Source organism: Centruroides vittatus, unplaced genomic scaffold (assembly GCF_030686945.1).
Source record: "Centruroides vittatus isolate TY-2023 unplaced genomic scaffold, ASM3068694v2 contig_3117, whole genome shotgun sequence".
NCBI lineage: Eukaryota > Metazoa > Arthropoda > Arachnida > Scorpiones > Buthidae > Centruroides > Centruroides vittatus.
In genome coordinates, this window is record NW_027122008.1 from 99,036 (window position 1) to 124,265 (window position 25,230).

The 25,230-nt window shown below is 29.2% G+C and overlaps 1 protein-coding gene across 1 annotated transcript in view; it reads left to right on the forward strand.

The window, feature by feature from the left end:
- Window positions 1–588: 588 nt before the first annotated feature.
- Window positions 589–25,230, forward strand: part of LOC136973209 (probable chitinase 10) — a 32,351-nt gene continuing 7,709 nt past the window's right edge. Inside the window, exons 1-11 of the mRNA XM_067267910.1 lie at window positions 589–718; window positions 2,038–2,105; window positions 2,194–2,651; window positions 2,714–2,817; window positions 2,917–3,040; window positions 3,117–3,302; window positions 3,390–3,512; window positions 3,589–4,003; window positions 21,680–21,707; window positions 24,602–24,669; window positions 24,755–25,209. Of these exons, the coding sequence (XP_067124011.1) occupies window positions 2,039–2,105; window positions 2,194–2,651; window positions 2,714–2,817; window positions 2,917–3,040; window positions 3,117–3,302; window positions 3,390–3,512; window positions 3,589–4,003; window positions 21,680–21,707; window positions 24,602–24,669; window positions 24,755–25,209 (2,028 nt within the window). The 5' untranslated portion in view covers window positions 589–718; window position 2,038. The remainder of the gene's footprint in view (window positions 719–2,037; window positions 2,106–2,193; window positions 2,652–2,713; window positions 2,818–2,916; window positions 3,041–3,116; window positions 3,303–3,389; window positions 3,513–3,588; window positions 4,004–21,679; window positions 21,708–24,601; window positions 24,670–24,754; window positions 25,210–25,230) is intronic.

Here is a 25,230-nt window from a genome sequence, read left to right on the forward strand (position 1 = left end):
CCCGTTGGTGAGGTGCGAACCCTCGCCCAAGTGCTGGTGTTTAGTGGTTTATCCATGCTGTCACCTGCGGGGTCGTTTTTTATTGGCAATGTTTACGTTGTACAAATCGAAATATTAAATATATTAGAAGTATAATGTATATACATATAAAGCAAAACAGCTATTTTGATCTAATTCAAAGTGAGTAATGAAATATTTAAATTTGTTATTAAGAATGAAAAGTAATTACGAAAAATAAGATAAATTAATAATAATGAAATTTAAGAGAAATGTCATATTGAAGATAATAATTAAAATGGCATTATCTCATGGATAAAAACAGCTGGAATAGCATCTGCTTAACTTGCTTTTTTATCTCTAAAGTACAGGAAAAAATTATTTCATCTCTTTAGAAACAAAAATTCTAATTAAAAAATTAAATATTGAACTCATAATTGTGCACAACCTTAAGCACACACACAAATAGAATTTATCTCTAAATGCATTATGATAAAGTAAATTCGAGTAAATTTCTTATTTCCTTTAATTTCCTATGGGATGATTCATTCAAGGTTACTAATTTGTATTTATCTTTTATCTGATTTAAAGGATGAGAAAATTGACATCGGCAGTCAATTTTTTAATTATTTATTTATTTTCGAAATTCTATAAATTGCCAATTCGATCCGTTGATAATTTAGCGATTTAAACTTCCCAGAGTGAATCGCCAAAACTTCAAGTAAGTGTTCAATCATTCAATTTTCAAAATGGTGACGGAAATTATTATATTATAAAATCTAAAATCCGGTATAAAATACTTATATTTTATGAATAATAAAGTGTTAGCTTATTTTATATTCGTTCTTTTTTAATATTAGATAGTTCACAAATTGCATACTTTAAATTTCATGCTGAACTGCCGGATGATCGAGTAATTAAGTTGTCAGGCCAATTGCTCTGGAGGACCCAAGAACGAATCCAGACGAATCGAAAATTCCTAGAAATTTCAGGGATTGTGGTTCGTCTCGGATACCATGGGTCCACTCGGCAGTCTCATTGTGGGTCTGGCCAAACCCATAATGGACTTAAGAAACCCTCTTAGTATCCACAGGGCGTATAGACAAATAAATATTGACTTATCACACTCAATAATTTTCATAGTATAAATTCAAGCTATGTTCAGGCAACTTTTTTACAGTTTAATTATCATGTAATTTAAATTGTAATAAATTGTTTAAAAAACATAATTTTTCAATTAGTAAATGATATAGTTATAAAATAAATTTATTTTATAAGTATGAAACTTATAAACTAGACAGATTATTTTAAAAAAGGAAGAAGAATGAAGGAAGAATTTTGTTTTCGATTTTTATAATTTAAAAATTTGAAATGTTATCAAAATAAAATATAATTTTAAAATTTCCTATAACCATATTAATTATTTTCCTTGTGCAAAAGCTAAGAATTTCGCTTTTATTTTCTAATTAAAAGGAAGTTATTAGCTCCTGAAATACCTGTTTTTATTATTATTACGCATTTATGCTGTTATGGAGTTCATTAAAACAGACATTCATTAACCAGCGTTGTAAACACTAAATAATTGAGATTGCAGTGTTATATTCTTTCCTATTCAAATCACGATTAATATAATGCAATGCATTCAATTTTTAATATCGTAGTCTACTTTGAGGATAAAGTGATTTAAATAGGTAATTTATTTGAATTTATTGAGTAAATGATATTAATAGCATGCAGAGAATTGAAAATGGAATAAGATCAAGGTATTTTTCATTTTGTTAAGTACAGAAAAACTACAAATTTCCAGTAAATGACTTTTCTCTTCGTACTTCATTATAAGTAATTAAGGTTAATGGAGAATTTATTACAAAAACTTGATTTATTTTTTAAATGCATACAAAGTAACCGTTAAACAAGAGCCACGGTCATTTTTTATGTTTTTGTCTGTGGCCGTCGTACGGAGGTTTGACCGTAATAACATTTTTTTGTTGTTGTTTTTCAAAAGAATATGATGATTTTTAAAATAAATTTTTATTACAGTATGTGGAAAATAATCTGCTTATTTGTTATTTTGGCCTTGACCATACAGACCGGAGATGCTAGTCGAGGTAGGTTTTTCAGATAGCGATAAATATTATATATGATTTAAAACTTGGAAACAATTTGTTGTATAATTATCTATTTTTCACCATTTAGATACAAATAACAAGCCATATAGAGTAGTCTGTTATTTGGGCAGTTGGGCCAACTATCGATACGGAGAAGGGAAATTCTTGATTGAAGATATTGATCCTTTCATCTGTACCCACGTAGTATATGGCTTTGCTAAACTCGGTCCCGATAACAGAATAGCTGCTTACGATCCATATTTGGATCTTAAGGAAAACTGGGGTCTGGGTGCTTTCCAGAGATTTAACGGGTTAAAGAAGAAAAATCCTCATCTAACTACAATTTTGGCCATTGGTGGTTGGAATGAAGGATCAGTTAAATACTCGAATATGGCAGCTAATCCTGCATCTAGGAAAACATTTGTTGACAGTTGTGTCGAATTTCTATCGAAATACGATTTTGATGGTTTAGATATGGATTGGGAATATCCTGCTATGAGAGGAGGAAAACCAGAAGATAAAGAGAACTTCATACATTTATTGAGGGTTGGTATTTCGATTAATATAAACTATAACCTTGAATAGCGCTAAGACTGTTTGATTTATAGGATCTAAAAGAAGGGTTCGAACCTCATGGTTTCATTTTGACTGCTGCCGTTTCTGCAGGAAAGCACACCATCGATCCTGCATATGACATCCCTCAAATGTCCAAGTAAATTTTACTTTTTTATAATTCTTTACTTTAGTCATTTTTCACACTTTAAAATAATATTTTCATATGATGCTCATGATTTTCATTATATTTAACTAGATATTTGGATTTCATTAATTTGATGGCTTACGATTTCCATGGTTCATGGGAAAACTTCGCTGGTCATAATGCTCCTCTATACCCTCGTGAAGAAGAGTCAGAAGATCAGAAAGTACTGAATGTGGTACGTACAGTACACGAGACTAGATATTGTAAATTTGTATAATTGTGAAATACAAATTTTAAATATTTTAATATAGGACTTTGCAGTTAATTATTGGTTGGAAAAGGGATGCCCGAAAAACAAACTTGTGCTTGGAATGGCTTTGTATGGTCGATCTTTCACTCTGAAAGATGCTAACAACAACCGTCTAGATGCACCTGTCACCGGAAAAGGAATGGCAGGACCAATTACTAGGGAAGGAGGCATGTTGGGTTATAATGAGGTGCATAAACGAATAATTTATTTATAAATATTTTCAATCAGATTTTTTAACGTTTTATTTTATTTTATTTATTTATTTTTTGTACAGATCTGCAAATTCATTGGTAAAGAAAACTGGAAAGTTGAATGGGTTGAATCAATTAAATCGCCTTACGCCTATAAGGACAGACAATGGGTGGGATATGACGACCAGAAAAGCATTAAAATCAAGGTAAAAAATATTTTAAATAATTTATAGTTATAATTTATCAAATGTAATTTGTTTAATGAAAAAGGTTTTCTTTTAGGTTGACTACTTAAAGGAAAAAGGATTAGGCGGTGGTATGGTGTGGTCTATCGAAACAGATGACTTCCGAGGATTATGTCATGGTCATAAATATCCTCTTCTAACTATTATTCAAACTGAATTGAATGGCCCAATCACTCGACCTGAAGTAATTCCCGACGAAGACACAACAACGGTCGGAAGAAAAACAACATTTCAACCAACCGAACCACCCAAGCCTTTCGTTTCAACTACTGGCACTGGTTTAGAACTGAAATGCGATAAACAAGGTTTCCACAGATATCCTGGTGACTGCTCCAAGTTTTATGAATGCATTCCTAATGGAAGCAGTTTCAAAGTTGTCACGTACGATTGCCCACCAGGAACCGCATTTGATATAAAAATCTTAGGATGTAACCACCCTAGTGCTGTCGAAGGTTGTTGATATGATATTTCTAATCAATAAAGTTTAATTTTGTGAACAACAATTTGTTATTATTATACAATAATTTTGAGTGTTAAGTTCCTAAAACGAACGATAGTCTAATGTGATTTCAATCATGTTAGGAAAGTAAGATAACTTAAAGAATAGAAATAAGACAAAATAGTAATTTTTGGAATATTTTCCTAATACAGTAATACCGAGCAGTTAGTTACATTACACTTATTCTAGTGGTAAAAAAGCACAGCTCGGCAAAATTGTGAATACAGTATATTTTTCAGTTCTTTGACCGTAATTTAAATAGAATATTATACGTCATTTACATTTGTAGACCATACTAATTTTTTTACTAATACTAAAACTAATGTCTTTTGATGACACTTTTTTCTATGCAAGAACGGAATCTTATTTGCACGTTTTACTATTAATATAATTTTTAAAAAATGCAATTATTTTTACCGATCGTTGTATTGCCTTTACGCTTTTGTGCTTTGTAATTGCTTATATTCAGGTTGGACAATTACCAGTTTTTAAAAAGTTTCAGCTAATAGAATCATAATATCCTCTTTTCAATTCTTTAGTAATTTATAAGCATTTTTCAAGAAGAAACTAAATCAAGAAAAATACATTAAAAACTGCTATCAATAAAAATAGAAATTGACAAACAAACATCATAATTTTATACACGCAAATGGACATTCTGAGATTAACAAAGATTAATCGATGGTAAGACAGAAAAGATGGTGTTTTATAAGAATCTCGAGCTAAACTTTGAACTTCAAAAAGCCTAAGATGTTTAAAATTTTTGAGATTTCTGATGTTTTATGTTTGGTATCTAGGGATTGCAATCCAGCAGTGTTTTGAATCCAGCTGGATTTTTGCTGGATTGAAATCATTCCAGCTGGATCCAGCGCGGATCCAGCGCGGATCCGGCGTGGATGTATTTTTGGTGCAATAGTGTTATCTGTCTATCTATCTATCCTGCAATTTATGTTTTTTTTAATGAAATAAAACATTTTTAAAAAATACTTAAGAAGCTTTTATTATTTAGACTGGTCACTATAAATCAGTAAAACTTCTTACACATTTAGGTAGTAAACTTAACTTTGGTTCGGTTTAACACTTGAGATAGAGATAATTAACTTTAAATGTTTAGTTAGATTATAATTATAATGTAATCTTTAAGTTAAATAATAGCAAAGGCAATTCTACTGATTAATTTATATTAATATATTATAATAATGTAAGGACGGATAATCAGTGGCTAAGTGGCTATCAGTCTTACCAGTTTTCATATATAGGCTCTACATATTAGTCTGTAGTTATTTATAAGTATATAAAACTATGTAATCGACGACGAATAGTCGTCGATTACATAGTTTTATATACTTATAAATAAGTAGAATAAGTTAAATAAACTACACCTTTATTAATCCAGCAAAATTTAATAAAATAATAACGTTTTTAATCGTTTTTAACGATCTTCCTCGGTTACAAAAAAAATAGAACATTAAATATAGAACATAAAATGTGTTCGGAATAAATATAAAAATTAACAGAAAACGTCAAAACGGACAAAATATAGATAAATAAATAAAATAAATAGCGGAAAAAATATATACAGGGTGTTTTTTTTAAACTGACGGTACTCAGAAACATCTGTAGAGCAATCTAACAGCCGGACTGTCGCCAAATTTGGGAGAGTGACTAAGGACGACATGGAAAAGAGATTCCGCGAAGAAAAAAGTAATACCTAAATTCGCCGGTAGAGGAGGATTTGGCGCTGTTGTAGCGAAAAAGTTACCAGCACTTCACTGAAGAAAGGGTCATCAGTCGCTTTTTTCCACTTGCATGGCCGCCTCGCTCTCCGGATCTAACCCCATGTTACTTTTTCCTGTGGGGTTACTTAAAGTCCAAGGTCTATCTTGGTAGTGTCCCAAACTTGATGACTTTGAAGGACAACATTTCTCGAACTGTGATGAACATTCCTGCGGACATGTTACGTTCGGCCATAGAGAACACGGTGTTCAGGATGCAATGCCTTTTCCAGCAGGACGGTGATCACATTGAAGAAGAGAGAAGGTTATTTGCTGATTAATTAAACTTTTGTTATTACACTGAAACCTCTGTCTGATTATTCATTCGTGTGTTTGTTAATTGCAGCTGGATTTTATGCAGATTCTTAGCTGTTTCGCTACAACAGCGCCAAATCCACCCCTACCGGCAAATTTGGGTACTACTTTTTTCTTCGCGGAATCTCTTTCCCATGTCGTCCTTAGTCACTCTCCCAAATTTGGCGACAGTCCGGCTGTTAGATTGCTCTACAGATGTCTCTGAGTACCGTCAGTTTTAAAAAAAACACCCTGTACAGTAATACCTCGACTTACGCTACCCCGACTTACGCGAACCCGGAGTTAGGCGATTTTCAAATCTCGACGATTCGTCTTTTGTTTGAGCGCCACGCAACCCTTGATTACTCACTCCCCCCAAACTATTGTTCAGCTTACAGGTTCGGAGGTGTCGCGCGGAATCGACGCATAGATACAATTTATTTTGTCTTATTTATTTCTGTGTTTGTTATATCTACGGAGACTTGAGACTCTACTGTGTCATCCTAACGAAGTAGAACTGATTCTTCTGTATCAAACAAGAAAAGAAAAACTCCATCTTTAATAATGTTAACTTTACATTCCAAAGACTTTGATACAAAAATGAAATTTTGTAAATTGGCAAAACTTGATCCTTTAGACCCAGTTCAATCAGATGATCGAATGACGGTTGGAAACTTGACAGAAAGCCTCAGTTTAATTAAAAAGAGGTTACAAATTTTAGAAAATATAGACTCCAACGAAGAGCGTATTTCTTCTACAAAACGAGAAATAAAAAAATTATTAGCATGCTACGAGGAAATTTTGCGGGAGAAAAAAAATCTTTGAGCCGTCAGACGAATTTGTTAGATTTTAGGAAGCCTTCTATAACAAAATAACTTCGATTTACGATTTTAATAATATAATTTGTTATACATATGTATTATCTAAGATTTTATTAAACATTTTTTTCTAAATTTTTGTTTTCTTTAGTCTCCGGTCCAAATTAAAAATAATTTGTATGTATTTATATGCGAAGTTATACCCCGACTTACGCAAATTCGACTTACGCGGTTATCGCTCGGTCCCACCTATCGCGTGAGTTCGGGGTATTACTGTATATAAGATATAACAACGAAACCAGAATTGTCCGTTAATAACATTAATTAATGTGAAAGGATCTCCACATGGTAGACAATGAGTCCGCATTTCTATGGTTTATACAACCAGTTGTCATGTGCGCCTTGCAGATTTCCAATCTCTCAAGATGTTTGACCGTTTGCCTATTCGTCGTCGTTTTTATAATTGCCGCTCGATCCCATTGGACGTTAACATTCTTCTGTCTTGCGTATGATGTCAGCGCAGTGTTGTCAAGGTTCTTACTGATTGTATATTTGTGCTCTTGAGCCTTTGTTTTAAACTGCGCATCGTTGCACCCACATAAACAAGCTTGGAATTGAAACGTTGGTTGTGTAAAGGCACCGAATATATACCCGTTGTTGAATTCCGATTGTCTTTCTTTTTATCGTTTCTTAAAAGTTTGAAAACAGTGGGATTACGTCGGTATACAATACGAAAATTATCAGACCTGGCGGTACATCTATGTATCTTGTTTTAAAAAAAATGGGATGTAATTAAGCACTATTCTTTTTATATTTATTCGAAACACATTTTATGTTCTATAATTAATGTTGTATTTCTTTTGTAACTGAGGAAGATCGTTAAAAGCGATTGAATACGTTATTATTTTATTAAATTTTGCTGGATTGATTAAGGTATAGTTTATTTATAAGTAATTTAATTATTAGTGTTAGTAAAAGTAGTGAGTAAGTAATTAGTAGCAGTCTAATAGTTAGCAAAGCGGCAACGCGACAACGTAGACTTTTGCGCAATTATTTAGAAAGTTAATTGAGTATTTGCGGATCCGCAGCGCTGGATCCAGCAGGCCGAAGAATGCGCTGGATCCAGCTGGATTGCTGGATGAGGGATCCAGCAATTGCAATCCCTATTGGTATCATATACGAAGTCTCTTTTTGACTAAAAATTTATTTTTCTATACGGACTCTTATTGTATTCAAAGATTTCATGCCAATGACTGAATGAATCAGAAGTACTGTACCTTTCATAGCCTCAACGACTGCTTCATCTGACAGGATCTTATTCATTATTACGTTAGAGTCCACGTTGTGAAAATCTTCAACAAAATTGTCATTAGCATTAATATGCTCGAGCAGATCCTTCAGTGGACATCATCATCATCGTCAAATGAAATGTCCTCTTCCATACATCCTGTAACTACCAGCGTGTGGACCAGCATGTTGGAAACAGTTTTGTATTATGATTGCTGCCATACTTCTTGAAGTCTTTCAGCAAAACATACTTCATTCAGAGCATTTATTGATAGACTTTGCTTTGATTTCAAGCTTGGATTATATTAAGAACCATTTCTCTTCTATCTAAGGCAGTGGTTTCCAAACTTTTTTTGATTCTAGGCGCTTTTGCTAAATTCAGATTTTCCCAAGGCGTCATATATCAAATTCTAACAAGTACAATTTGCAAAATAGCGAAATAGCCAATATCTTTTTAATTAAAGAGTTAGGACGTTAAGTAAAAAATAAATAAAACACGCATTTAAAGTAACAAAAAATGTAATTGAATTAATTCAATTAATTATAATTAGTGGGATAAATGAGTCAGTTGATAGCTGCACATTTTCTCAAATCTTAAAATCAAACTGGTCACAGCCATCCTCATTTACTTTTCCACATTGATTTTCGTGCAATGCTTAGTTTTTATCATAGCGACAAACTCAGCTTCGCACAAATAAGAAGTCACAAATGAAATTAAGATTCTTTGAGCTGTACCACTCAGAAGGGATATTCATCTTTTACTGATATCCAAAGTTCAGTTAGTTCCATGCTGCTAAATTTTGTTTTCAACGTATTCAAGCCAACTCAATAAAATTCTCTTCTTCTGCAGCAGTAAATTCAAATGGAGCACTGGCATTAAACGGAACTTTAATCCATGCAAATTTATCGATATTATCATTTTGAAAATATTTCTCAAACCAGGTGATAACCTGTGATAAATGTTCTTCAAAAATAGAGTTCATACCTCGAGAGAGATCAACTCCATTGAAAGTCAAACACTGTTGCAACAAGGGGAAACATCCTTTCCTCCATCTTCATTTATTTTTCTTTTTTTAAAGCTGAAATTTTTTCAATCGACTTTAAAAGGTGCATGTTGCTTTGTTGCTTCAGTGCAAGGAGAGATTCAGAGCATTCAGCTTTTCAAAAATATCACATAAGTATGCTAGTTTTACCAAAAAATCTTCAGTCACAAAATTTTCAGCATACTTGTGGTCTTCCTCTTAAACAAAATATAAATTTTCTGTCACAGTTCAAACGTACTGTACGAGACAAAACGTTACCTCGAGAGAACCATCGCTCTCTCGTGGTAATGTTTTGTACAGTACTTTCTCGAAGTGCTGTAGCGCAACAAAGACGTGTGCTCGGATCAAACATCCTCACATAGTTTTTTGAAAAATCTTGCCTTCAACGGCCGAGTTTTAACAAAGTTTATTACATTCACTACATATTCTAAGGCCTGGTACAATGTAGGACTAGGATACTTTGACGCGAGTGCTTCCCTGTGAATAACGCAATGGGTCCACAGTGCATCAGGGTCTTTGATTCGAAAAAGTGCTTGCAATCTTCCATAACATTCAGACAGAACGAACATCATCAGTAAAGATACTAATGCATTTGGTCCATTTCAAATTATTTTCGGAAATAAAAATATCAAGGATCTCGAACAAGTCGTGAGCCTTGTCTACAATGTTATTATTATCTATAAACTGTACACAGCAAATCAAGTGAGCATCATTATTATTATCTGTGTCCTCATCCGGCTGCAACCCAAATTCCTTCCCTTCTATTTTATCAATAACTGAACATTGAAGGTCCTTCGCAATGCGCTGTATTTTGCGACTGATAGTGTTACTGGACGGAGACACTTTTGAAAGCTGCCACCCAGCAGACCCACCGATCATAACGTTCACCATATCTCAGCAGCCGGTAAAATGAGTTTTTCTGCGATGATATGAGGTTTTTCACATTTTGCGATTCTACAATATGTGCCACCTTTATTACTGAGTTATTATGATTTGCATCAAGTCTGATAGATGTTGCATCTTATCACATTGAATTAAAAGTGGAAGTAAAATTATAAAAATTTTATAATATTTCGCGGCGCACACTTTGGGAACCGCTAGTTTAAGGTTTTGAAGCCGCGGATCACGCCTCGATCTATGGGCTAAATGACTGACGTGGTATTGGCAGATTAGACAGACGTTGCTGAGGTTTTTAACACGAGGATGAGCTGGGCATTTGTTTATCAGATCCAGAATCTTCCTTTCACTCTCAGTTATCGGTCCTAACATCGAACTTCTTCAAAAATGAATGACACCATCGTGGCTTTACTAATAAATTGATAGTTCACCGGGAGTTGCATGACGTTTCTAAAGCACCTAAGGTTTTTCGACTTCCCAATCATATGCAGTTCACGCTGATCATGACATATGTTACGTTTGTCATGTTCTCTGATCATGACATATTAACACACTTGCAGTGTTAATCAGTTCATTTGACATTTTGTCACCAATACATTTTTCTCATTTAAATTTGGTGTTTCAATTTAAATAGTTTCGTTTCATTACCATTAAAAATATCATTAACTGAATAGCTGCTGCAAATTTCTTCACTCTGAACTCAACTAGTCAGACGTTATCTCGATCCACCAACTTCTCTTTCCTTCTTATCGTTCCAAACGTAATGCTATTCCTCTTCTAGCTGTCTAACCATCTCTTTGAATAAATAAACTCTTGATTTGCATTCAGCAACTTGATGGCTGCTCAGCTTTCATTTTCAGCAAAAGTCCATTAAGAGTGATGCCTGAAGACCTCTGAACAATGAATCACTGAAGCAAAGCTTGGTCAATGTCATCTCGATCAGCCATACAAAATTTTTTGTTTGAGGCTTCTTCGTATTCAAGGAACCTAAAATTTAGTCTTTGTTTTTAATATAACAATAAGAATATAATTATGTTAGTTTTCCTCTTAAAAATAGTCTATTTATATAAAACTTTATGTTATATTTATCTTTATAAATTTATTTTATATATTATATATTAAAAAAAATATTAAATCTCTTTTATTTAAAAAATACTTTTAATTTTGTAAATAAAAGTGTCATTATGATAATTGTAATTAAGAAAATAAATTTTAAAAAGCAAAATATAACGGCCCGTAACGAAACCGAATCGTTGCCATTATTATCGCCCGGAATAGGCAGTACGTTAACTCGTTCGTTTAGATCTAAGCGATTCCATGCTATAAGTCGTATAAGAGAACAATAGAGAAAGAACAACTCTAATCTTGTCAACATGACTTTGCTTTTACAGTAACATTTTCGGGTGTCATTTTAAACTTGGACTACCCCTTTTTTCTCTTATTTCATAAAATGCGGCTGGATTTCGGAATTGCAAGATTGGGTTGCAAGTAGCAGATTAAGGTATTTGTAGGGCTTTAGGCTACTACTTTTTATGCCACTTTAAAAATAATTTGGGCTACATTTCGAGGAATTCTGCTCTACTTCATATAAAACCTATATGGTGACCAATGAGGTTTCACACGACACGTTGTTTACCTGCAACTTATTTATATTATTAATTATTATTTATTAAGTAGCGTTCTGTGTACGTAGCCGTATTTCGTTTACTTAATAAATTACATCGGTGACGTGGCATTTGGCATATTGGACAGAATAATCTAAATCGCAGATAATTCGAAGTCGCGAATATGTCGTCTCCTAAATTTTGAACTAACGAGGATTTCCTGTAACTAGTGTCAAAACATATGAGGATTACGACAAACTTTCAAATAAAAAGTACTGTTAGTCCTCGAAATCATCGATTAAATCTTCGAAGCGCGAGTCAAACGATGGCGGAACTTGTGGCTCGATGGAGTGTATGATTGGCATTTGGCAGAACGTAGATCACTTATCATAGATAAAACTTTGTGATTGGGCTATATGTGTGACATTTTTTGATGCTTATTCCTTTGTATTTTATTTATATATGTAGATAGATTTTGTTTACCAGTTTTGTTTTTTAAATTCAAATTTTATTTATTTAAAAAATTGAAAATGTAACTTAATACAAATACAATGTGAAGTCCAGATAAATATAGCATTTGCTATTTTCATTTAAACTACTACTATAATTAAGGAAATAACTTTTCAAACATTTTTTATACAGACCGCAACATATTACTTTATACAAATATCGCAATATCTGAATTTATTACGGGTATTACAATATGACACTATTTGATCACATTTGCGTATTATAATATACAAATGTGATTAAATGATGTCATTATACTTTTCAACGTTTCATTTTGATTACTCAATTAAATAAATGAACGTTGTATAGTCCGGTTATTTAGAAGTTTCCTAGTATTAAAGAGATGTGATAAATTGCAATGATCAAAGAACTATTTTGTTATCAAATATTTTTGATAATTATACTTTTTAATCTGATTATTTTCCATTTATTCCTTGTATTTATTTTAACATTTCGTAATTGTCTTGTTAAGTGTCTGCGTGTTATTGCCATGACAAATAATATTTGAAATCAGAGATAATTTTATTGAAAATTCTAATGTAAATAGAAAAGATAAATAAAATCTGGAAGGTAGAAGCTTACAAGCTGTTTTATTTTGACTTATATTTATATAAAAATAAGACATAAAATTCGTTTTTATTCCGAATATGAAATTAAAACAGGTTTAGTTATAATTAAAATAAAAAAAGAATAAAGCTTAAAATAAAGAAAGAACGGAAAATAATTATATCTGTTCTGTCTGAAATTCGAATTATAACATTAAAAACATTTTTCATTCTTGTTGTTTTTTATTTATAAAAGTTCTATTACAGTTTTAAGGCATCCTTATGAAAACTTGTGGACCTTATTAATTTAAGAAGAATGAAAGATATATTAAAAACAAGTAAATTCAGAATAAAATAAGCAATTACAGTATTTAAACTTTATTGGTATAGAAGATGAATCAATATGCCTTTTTTTTAAACTTAATTATTTTTTAATTATAGTACAATCATGCTTCTATAAGTTGTTATATCAGTTATGCTATTAAAAATAGGTCATAGGACATTCAAAAAAACAAATATTTTAAAAAATAAGTACAGAATTCAAATAATTTGAGCTAAAACATAACTGATATTATGTTATTTTTAGATTACAACATACGGTTCTAAAGGAGAACAATGGAATATATGATTGTTTCTATTTTTTCAACAGTCACGAGCCGAACTCGTTTCGGAAAGCTATAAAGTATTTTCACTTGATTGATAACGATTCATTAAAAATAGGTGACAAAATTTCAGTATTATGCAGAATTATGAAGTAATATGTGTCGATTTGGTATTTCTCACAAGCAATATTCTATTGATGAGCCAATGGTTTCCTACTACGGCCTCCATTCCTGTAAAATGTTAATTTGTGAAAAACAATTTGTTTCAGAAAGTGCCGTTTTAGGCAGGTGCAACGAATGCACAGGCCTGGAACAAAGGGGCCTTAAAATGAGGTATCAAAAATAATCATTATTACAGTATAGTCTTATTCTCAAATTTTAAATTTTGCTGCCTTGGGAACCAATTCCGCAACGTTTTTGATTAAAGTTACACCATTTCTATCATATTTACTTTTTAAAAGATCTTTCATAAAAAATGAGGGCGCTAAAAATAAAATCTTTGCACAAGACACATGAAAAGCTATTAGGCACATGTTTCATGGATGATGTGCACAGTAAATGGTGCCATATATACGATGGAAATATACCAAGGAAAGAAAATTTAAGATACTTCCGGGCAGATTTTTTCCAAAAGATTCCACTTTTTATCGACTGACCACCTGAAAAAAACGCATAAGAACAAACACGCTTTTGCGTTTTGCTAATTTTATTCCCTTATTTATTTGTTGCATATGAACAAATTCGCGCATTATAAATATGCGTTAATGCAGAAGAAACGGTATTGTACTATAATGTAATTAGAAATACAATACGAATAATCACGATTACAGGAATCAAGTTATGGTTTATTTCGTTTAGTTTAGTCTTACTTTCACGACAGTTATAACATTACACGGGAAAGCATTTGTAATCGTATCAAATTTGACCCTCTCGTATGTTTCTTTTCTGGTTTTTTTTTCTTTTGCAAATCTCGACGTTTTGAGACTTTCTGAAACCCAAAAAAATCAAAAAATTTCCGGGAAATATATGTAAGCTACAGTATGTACATGTGGGTTGGCGTGTATTTCGTTTAATAACTCAGGAAGGAGTAAAGATTAAGGAACAAAATTTGACACAATAATTTGTATATAAGGGGTATTGAGCTATTAAATTTTGGAGTACGGAACTCGAGTGCGTGGGAGATAGAGGAGTCATGTGTCAGCTTGGATCGAACTTTAAATGCTAGTCGTGGCATTTACAATATTTTTAAAAATTTGTCTTTATCCTTAAAATTAAAACTTTTTTGCCTTTTTATAATAATTAATAATATACTATAAAAGTTATTTTTCTAATAACATCTCATAACAGATGGCAATTTTAACTTTCAGCTAGTGTCATAGTTTTTTAAAATTTAAATAGTTTTTAAATGGAGATATTTTTATCATACTTCAACAGAATTATTCTTTTAAGCTTTTGTTATTTACTTAAATTTTATATCGTAGTATAATTAAAAATTATTTGACTTCCTAATGGCCCCTTTAACCTCCTGTTCGAACGCCTAGAAAGTTGAGCAAGAGCACCTGCTAGCTTTTTTATCTGGTTGGTGAAAAAAGGTTGAAGAATTTGAAATTATATTTATTTTTTCCGGAAAATGAACCTTTAGACAATGTAAAAAATTTTGTTTTATTTATTTATTTATTTTTGAGACATATCACATGTAAACTAACATGTTATCAAATTAACTGCTATGAATTCTCCGGACAGTTATAAACAAATATAAAAAATAGAAGTAAATAACTATAGTATTAATATAATGCATAATTATTTTTTTCAATTCCTTAAATTTCATAAAACGTATTAACTATTAAATATCGGTTTATTACAAATAAAAGGAAAAACTTTTAGTAACGATAATAATGTATTTTTGTCTTAATTCAAACAGTTTCTATTGGTGATTAGTATTGTCATCAGTTCAAAACCAGAAATCGGGACATTTTGTGAATTTTTCAATGGGAAAAAGTGTTTCAAATCGGAAAAATCCCGGAAATCAGCAAACCTATTGATGATTAAATTAATTAATCATTTGTCAAATAATATTAAATTTTTATGTTCCAAAAAAAAGAAGTTAGTTATTTATCTTATTAACAATAAGATTAAAGAGTGGATGACTTCAGATAGGAACATTTTTATAATTAATATTGTATGATATCTTATTTTATCACAGCTTTATTTTTATATATACTACTAAAACATTTAAAATGTTGGATAATAAACTGAAAATTTAAAGCTTAAGTAGAAATAAACACCATTAAATAATTTTGTAAATATTATTCTAAATATTTACCGGTATATCGAATAGATTTTTAATATTTATTCGAATAATGTAACTACAAAATTTTATTAATTTTTCTCAAAAATTTTCCAGTATCTGTAAAAAATAAACGTCAATCTTTTGGGAAAGTTTCTGTAAACTTGAACAAAAATATTTTATAATGTTATTTGTAATAAAATCTCAACCCACGTTTAATGATCCAGTGATGTAAAATTCCCAAATTGAACTGAGTTATTTTATTCAGTTAAAGAATTTGATTATTATATTTGTTTTTAATTGTAAAAATATATTTCAAACTATTGAGATTTTTATCAAAATTTATTTTATGATAAATAACATATATATATATATATATATATATATATATATATATATATATTATATTACTAAATTGTACAGTATTTAAATATACGGACTTATCATACATATGAGACTCTGTTATACTGTCAGCAAAGTATATGCAATTTCAGACCATTTATTTATTAACATATCCGAAAATGCATTTCGGTTATTTGAAGTTGGATAAAATATAGAAAATTATTTTAAGACAATACAGAACTGTAACATCAATATGCATACAAACACGTTTATAAAATTGACAAAACAGTTAAAATATGGAATTTACAACTATTAAAAGGACGTTAGAATTTGGCGCCAATTACATTTAACCAAACTAAACCATTAATACATGTATACATGTACCGTACAAACCATAACAACTTTCTACGCGTTAGATGTACTGTACAGTACATGATAAAATAAATGCCACAACATCTAAAATAATCTTTCCCTTGTATGTACTGTACATTATAATCTTGAATTGTACAATATTCTTGAACTTTATTCTAGTGTTCACGTATACTAATAATAAATGTCAAAAGTGCCATTTGGGCCCTTTACCAATTATAAATCAACTCACTTTATAGACTATAATCATAATATAACTAATATTAAACCTAATATTTTACCTCATCTAACTATTGAATATACTTAATCATTTAAATAACTTCCTTCTATAATAATATAATCCATGTACACCATGATACTATAATTCATTTTTACAGTAGTTGGATAATCTACAGTCGTTAAAAATTGTTAAAGCAACAACAAGAAAAATAACTATTTCTAAAAGTTAATTTCTGGTTAAAAATATTACTTTAGAAACTATTATATATGCAATTAAGATACAAGCATTCATAATTTACATATTTAAATACTGTATTGCAGATTTAGAACATAAAATTTTAAAATTGTTCAGTTTTAAGTGGTTCAAAATCTCTATTACACTGTTCTGCATCAAAATCTCTATTACACTGTTCTGCATCAAAATCTCTATTACACTGTTCTGTATCAAAATCTCTATTACACTGTTCTGCATCAAAATCTGTTACACTCTATTACACTGTTCTGCATTAAAGTTCGGCCTGAAAGGACTTTTACTAAACAGTGGTAACAAACATTTATCCGTTCCGGTCGCTCATGCAATTGAATGAAATAAACTTACGACAACATGAAGGTAATGCTCGACAAGAAAAAATACAATGAGCATAAGTAGAATGTGTGTGCTGACTTCAAAGTTGTTGCAGTGCTAACAGGTCTTCAAGGAGGACAAACTAAAGTCTACTGTTTTTTATGTAAATGGGACAGACGAGCATAAACCAGTCACTTGATAAAAAAGTGATCCGATCGCTCAACAAACGTACGGGATTAGAAGAATATTGCTTTTTCTGTTCTGGTGGTAGAAAACTAAAATCCTCTTAGTTCCTCTTCATATCAAGCTTGGTTTGACGAAAAAAATTGCAAAAGGTATAGACAGAGAATAAGAAGACTTTGCTTATTTGAAACAAAAGTTTTTTCATCTGAGAGATGCGAAAGTAAAGAAAGGAATTTTTGTAGTCCCAAGAAAGACTGCTTTTGAATCCTAGTTTTAAGGAAAAACTTAACCCAAAGAAAAGGACAGCGTTGGACGCATTCGAAAACGTGAGCAAGAAGTTTTTGGAAATGTACGAGCTAACAATTATGAGGAAATCATGGAGAAATTGGTAACGTCCTACCAAACACTGGGTTGCATATGTCACTCGAGATGCATTTCCTGCATTCCCATTTATATTTTTCTCCGCCAACCTAGAAGCTGTTTTCGATGAACACGAAGAAAGGTTTAATCATACTCTTTCTCAAATGGAAAAGCTGTATAGTGGAAGATGGAAAGAGAACATGTCTGTGGATTACCGCTGGTTTCTACAGCGAGAAACTTCAGAAGAAAAAAATATATATAAAAAAGAAAACATATCATTAAGTGTTTCATTTTATACATCTATAGAATTGTTAAAAAGAGTAATTAACATAAATTTATTTGTATCTAATTAGCCAATTAGCAATGTTTGTACTAATAAATATATTTTGAACAAAAAAGGTTTTCCTTCATTTTCTGAAGAGTAGTAAGTGTTACGGATTAATTCATTGCATACTTGGAAATAAATATATATAGTATATACAAATGTAGTATGTTTCTATACATATTTATATAGTTATATATAATATTTGACTATATATATGTAATATTTTATACTATATACAATTTTATGACTTGTTACTATATATACATTTATTCTATATAGAAGAATTATAAGTCTAAACTATTTTTGAATGTTATAAATACTTTTCTATTATTCATCTAAATCTAAAAGCATAACTGAATAATGTAATTATACATTTTTTCCTGTAATTTTAAACTTAAAACTTTTTGAAAATTTTAACATTTGAGAATTGTCGGCATGTATTATGCAGATAAAAAATGTTTAAATATAATGATTACGACGTTATAAATTTTGTATGTTTTTTAAGTTACTTTATAAAATTCTCAAGGCATTTGTTGTAGTCATCGAAAATGAAACGTACGATTAAGATTTCTGATAACAAGTAGACAGTGATTAATGGCAAAATAAAAAATTTATCAGCTTGTGAGGTAACTTTCTAAGTAGTAATTAAAATTGTCTGAGTGGTAAATATCCAGTAAGTTACGTTTGTCAATGTCCTTTACGTCACAACGCTGCTACATAAACTACGTTATTTTGTCTTTACTGTTTAATACTAGACGGTATTAAATGGTAAAGACATTATATTGTTTCTAATTAGAACGATATCTTTATATCATTCTAATTGGGAAAAGTAACTTGCTAAACTTATTAAAAGTCTAAGATATTTTTGCTAAATTTCAGCTTTCAAGTAAGAAATAGTCTTCAAAAATTTCGTAAGCGACATCATAACTTAAAATACGTATAAATATTAAATGAAATATAAAAAGAAACAATATTTAAGGCTTATGTAGTTACAGTTCAGTTATCATATCAATTTATTAAAAACAATATATCATTTTTGTTAATATCTGAAAGGACTTATTTTCTTTAATAATTAAAATGATATTCAAAAATTAATGCAATAAAAAATTGCATTAAATTATCAGGTCTGAATGAAAGTATTTAGAGATTTGTTATTCCTTTTCAATTGAAAATTATTTTTATTTTAATACAAGAATCACAATGTTTCACAATATATGAAGATTAACTTTTAAAACGTGATTATTTTTTCCTCAATTTTTTGACATTTTCATATAATTATATATCAAAAAATTTTTTATGTAGGTTTTGTGGTATAAAAACAACCAGAAAATTGGATATAGTAATGTTATCAAACATTAATAATAGTATTATAAAGCAATGTGAATTTCAGAATGTAAAACAGTTTGAAATCTTTCCCTAACCATTTATTCGAAATTTTTACTGTTGATTTTTTAACGGCTGCATTTTGTGTGCTTTTCGGTTGGCTAACTTAGTGGTTGTTCTCTAACCTAAAAAGTCCAAATTCTGGAATTTTTTCTTACCGACCTTGGGTTGTAAGGTCATTTCCCGTTAGGTCAATGTAAGTCCGAAATATTTTTGAATTTTTTGAGTTATCTGTGTCTTATAACTGACTCCCGAACTGGGAACACAAATCCTAAATTATTAGGTTAAACATGGTGAGGTTATGTGTGATTTTTCACAAAAGTGAAACGGTAATTGTAGGCTAAAAAAAATAGATGTAGCTGGAAATTAGTGTTGTTTCTTTAACAAAAAAGAGTCATTTATAATTGTTTCTTATTATATTCATACGATTAGAAATACCCATAAATTAATATAATAATTTTTGTGTAAATGACTTATTTAATTCTTACTTTTATATCATCATCTGTGCTAAAAACTATTCTGCTATATTTAATTTAAATAAATAGATCATTACATAAGGATAAATTTTCTATCTTCATGCATCTATACCCAGAGATGAAAGCCAGCTGGTACTGTTTACTGGTTAAAAAACAAAAAGAAAAATAGAAAAAAATTAAAATGTTATTTCATTTACATTAAAATTTGAATCTTTGTGTAAGTACCTTATTAAATATTTAAATTAAATATGTATATTTTACTATACTGTTAATGTTTTAATATCTAAATAAATTAACATAGCAAAAAAAGGTTTTAATTTCAGCCTTGTCTATTGAACGATATCTAACATAATGAGATATATTTTGAAAACTTAATTTTTATATGAGGAAAAAAATAACAGAAGTAGTAAATAAAAAACGTATAAATTGGACAGAAAAATTTACGTTTCTTTTTTAATAATTTATTAAAATACAAGTAAATCTTATAGAATTATAAAGAAAACAATGCTATATAATAATATTATATTCAATTTCTGCGTGAATCGAATATAATATTATGCAAAAAATTGTCATTTGCGAACAACGGCCATTTTTTATGTGCCTGCCATTGGCCATGTTTAGAAGTTTAACTGTATTTTTTCTATATATTTGTATTTGTCATATACTTTTTAAAATTTTTTTTTGTCAAAAACGAATATATCAAAATAAAAGTCTCTCTTTTTCGAAAGCCAATAAGTGAAATGTATGAAAAAACAATATTATAAGGTTTATACAGTTATCAATTTATTAAAACAAAACATTATTTCAGTTTTATATCTAAAAGAACTTATTTACATTTATAATTTATTTATTTTTTAATGTGATAATCAAAAATTAATGCAATAAAAAAATACACGAAGTTATCGGCTCTAAATGAAAGTATTTAGAGATTTGTTGGTCCTTTTCAATTGATAACTATTAGTGCTTAATACTTTTATTTTAATTAAAAATAGACTAAAGTTATCAGCTTTAAAATACAAGTATTAAGCATTAATAGTTTTATTTTGAGCCGATAATTAGGCATTACAACATTTAATTCTATTTGTTGCGATGTTATATTTCATGATCGAACTTAAAAGTTCGAATATAATTCAATTAATAAAATAGAAATCGTACAGAGAATGTTTTATACATTATTTGATTTGAAATCAAATCAAAAATTGCTTAATGAGATAATCTTTTCGATAAAAATATATGTTAATTGTTAAATTAAGATTAAAAACTAATTACTTAATTCATTTAAACTGGATCTATAACTTCCTTATTTAGAAAATAATAATATTATTTTAAATAATTATACATATTTTAGTTGGAAAATATTAAATATTTAAATAAAAGCATTTCTTTTTGCAAATTCGGTTTAATACATATTTAATTTGTAAAGGTAAACTAAGATAAATTTTCTTCCAAAGCAGTTTAGAAACAAACATTTTACAAAATAATTTTAAGAATAAAGAGGCAAATAAATTTATCTTTAAATATTCGAATAGGATCCATAAATATTTAATCAGCGAATTCCGACATATTTAAGCAAACTCGTTTTTTTTTTTTTTTTTTAAAGTAGAATCATTCAAGGATACCAGATTATGTTTTATCTTTTATTTGAATTAGAAATGAGAAAATATCGTCAATGTAATTTTTTATTCTTTGCTTATCTTTTAAATTCTATAAATTTCCAGAGTGACTTAACTTTATTCACTTATCTATTTCTAGATTGAATTGCCAACATTTCAAGTGAGTACGGTTGCTAACAATTTTTAGCATAAAAATTTATCATCAAAATTTTAGTTTATAATATCAAGTATATAATTTTTTTAAAAATATTTTACGAATAATTTAATATATTATTAATATATAAAGTTTAAACAACATTTTTATAATAAAACAGACGATGTAATATAGATATAAGCTTAAGTTTGTTTAAAATTTATTATAACTTCACCAAGTTTCTAGTTTTACCTGCAGCAATAATTATTCGTGTCATACACAAAAATGAATTACGATTCTCTCTGCATTTTCAGCATATCATTCAAGATTTAAAAAGCAGTGATATATAATAGATCAGAAAATATTATTAATAAGACATTAAAATAGATTGTTTGAATGATCTTCAATGAATAATTCCAGCTTTTTTTTTTTTTTTTTTTTTTTTGGTTTTTTAACATCAATAGCCGTGTTTTCTGGGTCACTTCTATACTTTCTGTGTTGATTAAATGTATTGTAGAGCTATTTATAGCCATAACAAAAGGGAATTTGCAGAAATTTAGTAGTATTTACACCCATATAGCCCAGGATGGTAATATGATTATCATATATGGCGCTATAATTTTGTGATTTATATTATCGATTTATCTGTATACAAGATTAAAAGTACCCAGGATTAAGTTTTATATTTCATTTTTATGCGGAGTTTTATCATAATTAATATACAATAAATAATGAACTTAATAGAAACCCATGTTTCGGAAAGGGTTTAAGCCAAATAGCCTTTTAATAGGGACTAGCAGGAACGCGTCGAAATCGATGGCTTTATTGAATTAAAATACAATCAAAAAGTTTATTTTACTAATAAATACTGTACTTTTCTTATTACAGATTTTAAAAAATTAAAATAGTTTAGTTTAGAAATAAAAGTGATTCTTAATTTTACTTTATTATTTAAATAGGTAGTGTAAGCGTGTAAATTTATTAATGTTAAATAAATAATACAAAAAGTCTTTTAATTAATGTCTAATTAGCAAAAAAAAAAAAAAAAAAAAAAAAAAAGCAGGAATTCAGAGTAAAGGTATAGGAGGTAGAGGTATTCTAACGATTGAAAAACTAAATTGCCAGATGAAGCAGATGTGCCCGACGTCCCTGTATGCTTCACATTGTATGTTTGCCACTCCGCCACGCGTGAATCATTGCACATTTCTCAAATCTGACTTCGGCGGCATCATCTACAGGATAATAGCTTTAATTTGAAACCTGAATCATGTTTGTACCCTCAGCCATTATCTCAAACAAAGCTGTACAGTATTTGAGGCTTACCAAATTAATATGTAACATAGATAATACGGTAGCAGCAAAAACAGAAAGTAACAAATATTTTGAATTTAAAACTATTTGAAAAATACTTGAAATAATATCCTACTATTGTCAATCTATTATACAATATTATAAAAACAGTTTATTTTAAATGCAAATATTTAAAATACACAAATAAATCAATCGACTTTGTTTTTGTTTTCGGTAAATAACTGAATGTCAACATTTAAATTTTTAAATGTAATTTATTCAAATATTTATTTAAAATTTTGTTATGAGTATTTTTCACATTATATTACTGATCATTGGATATTATATAAAATAATTATATATCGCTGGATTACTTTTTATGCATAAATTATGATAGAATCAGTTAAAATTCTAAATTTTAAATCATTTTATTTTAATAATTACTGTAAAAGTTTTATTCCATTCTATTATTTATTAATCTAAGCAGTTACTCTTCAAAATAATTTATATTAGTATACATTATCAGAAGAAAATAAGAAAGAAAACATTATAAACATAACAGAAGTTCAACCCTTCTTTTACGCCAAACGTAAAGTTATTTATTTGTTTTATATCACCATCCTTTACATTAGAAAATATTTTGATTTATAATACAAGACTAAATAAGAATTTTTAACATCTTTTACGTATTTTTATAGTCTTATAAATTTCGATTTTATAATAGTACAATATACAAACAGCGAATTCTTTATTTACCGTCGTATGATACTTTAAACTCACAGAAAATACAGTTAACTAATTAGCATATTTTAGGACAGTTAAGGAGTATTAATTTATTATTAATATTGTATTTTTAGCACAAAATTATCAGGATAAACTTTGTCACAAGCGCCGATAAACAAAAAATAATCTGAAGTTTGGTCAAGAAATATACTGCTAATAAAATAGTTTAACGAATTAAAATTTTAATTCTTTTATTTACTATTTCATAATAGTAATTAAGAGAATATAATCTTATTTCATAATAACAATCCAAGTAGTAAAACAAACAAATTATGTATTGTTCTATGAAGGTTTATTATAAGGAGGAAAATCATTTATACATTTAAGTTAATCTTGTATATAAAGACATGTGTGTAAATGCTTACAAAATAAAACGAAGAAAATGACAATGAAGGAAAAAATCGATACCTGGGTGTGTAAAACTTGAGAAAAACTATATTAAATTAAACTTCGAAGTCATTGGAAACTTGTCGAATTAAACATTTGACTATTTGAAATATTGTTGTAGACTTGTACAATACGATTAAATTTTCTTAATTATTGACTTAGCATTTAATACATAACGTAATCTTATTATGAAACGATAAATAAGAATTAAATTCTTAATTTGTTTTACAAATTTTCATTAAAAAATTATTTATTTATACGTAGTTTTAATTTGTAAATAATCATGTTTAAAATAACTTTAAAACCGTTATTTGATACCCTATTATTACATGAATTTATAGAGAAATGTTTACGCATACGCATGAAAACAATTGGTACAATATAAAATAAATTGACTCTGTAGTTATAATTCACAAACGCTTTAAACAGACCATTAATTAATACACAAAATTTAACTTTAGAATGCGGAAAGCTATTTACTTTTTGTCACTCTTGGCAACGGTCGTGGTGAACGGAGCTGCTTCTAGAGGTAGGTTATAAAATATTTTGAAAAAAGAAAATACATTTTACGAAGTGAAAAGTTTTATTTTTATTTCTTGAATTAAATATTTCAGATAAAAATAACAAACCGTACAGAGTAGTCTGTTATTTAGGAAGTTGGGCCAATTACAGACATGGTGAAGGAAAATTTGAAATTGAAGATATCGATCCTTTTCTTTGTACTCACTTAGTATATGGATTTGCCAAATTGGAATCAAATAAAATAGTCGAACATGATCCGTATTTGGATCTTAAGGAAAACTGGGGTCTCGGTGCTTATGAAAGATTCAACGAATTAAAGAAGAAGAACCCAAATTTAACGACATTATTAGCCATAGGTGGATGGAATGAGGGCTCTATTAAATATTCTAAAATGGCATCTAGCCACATGAATAGAAAAATATTTGTTGACAGCTGCTTAAGATTTCTAACGAAATACAATTTTGATGGTTTGGATTTGGATTGGGAATATCCCGCTATGAGAGGAGGAAAACCCGAAGATAAAAAAAATTTCATTTATTTAATACAGGTTAGTGTTCTTCAATAATAT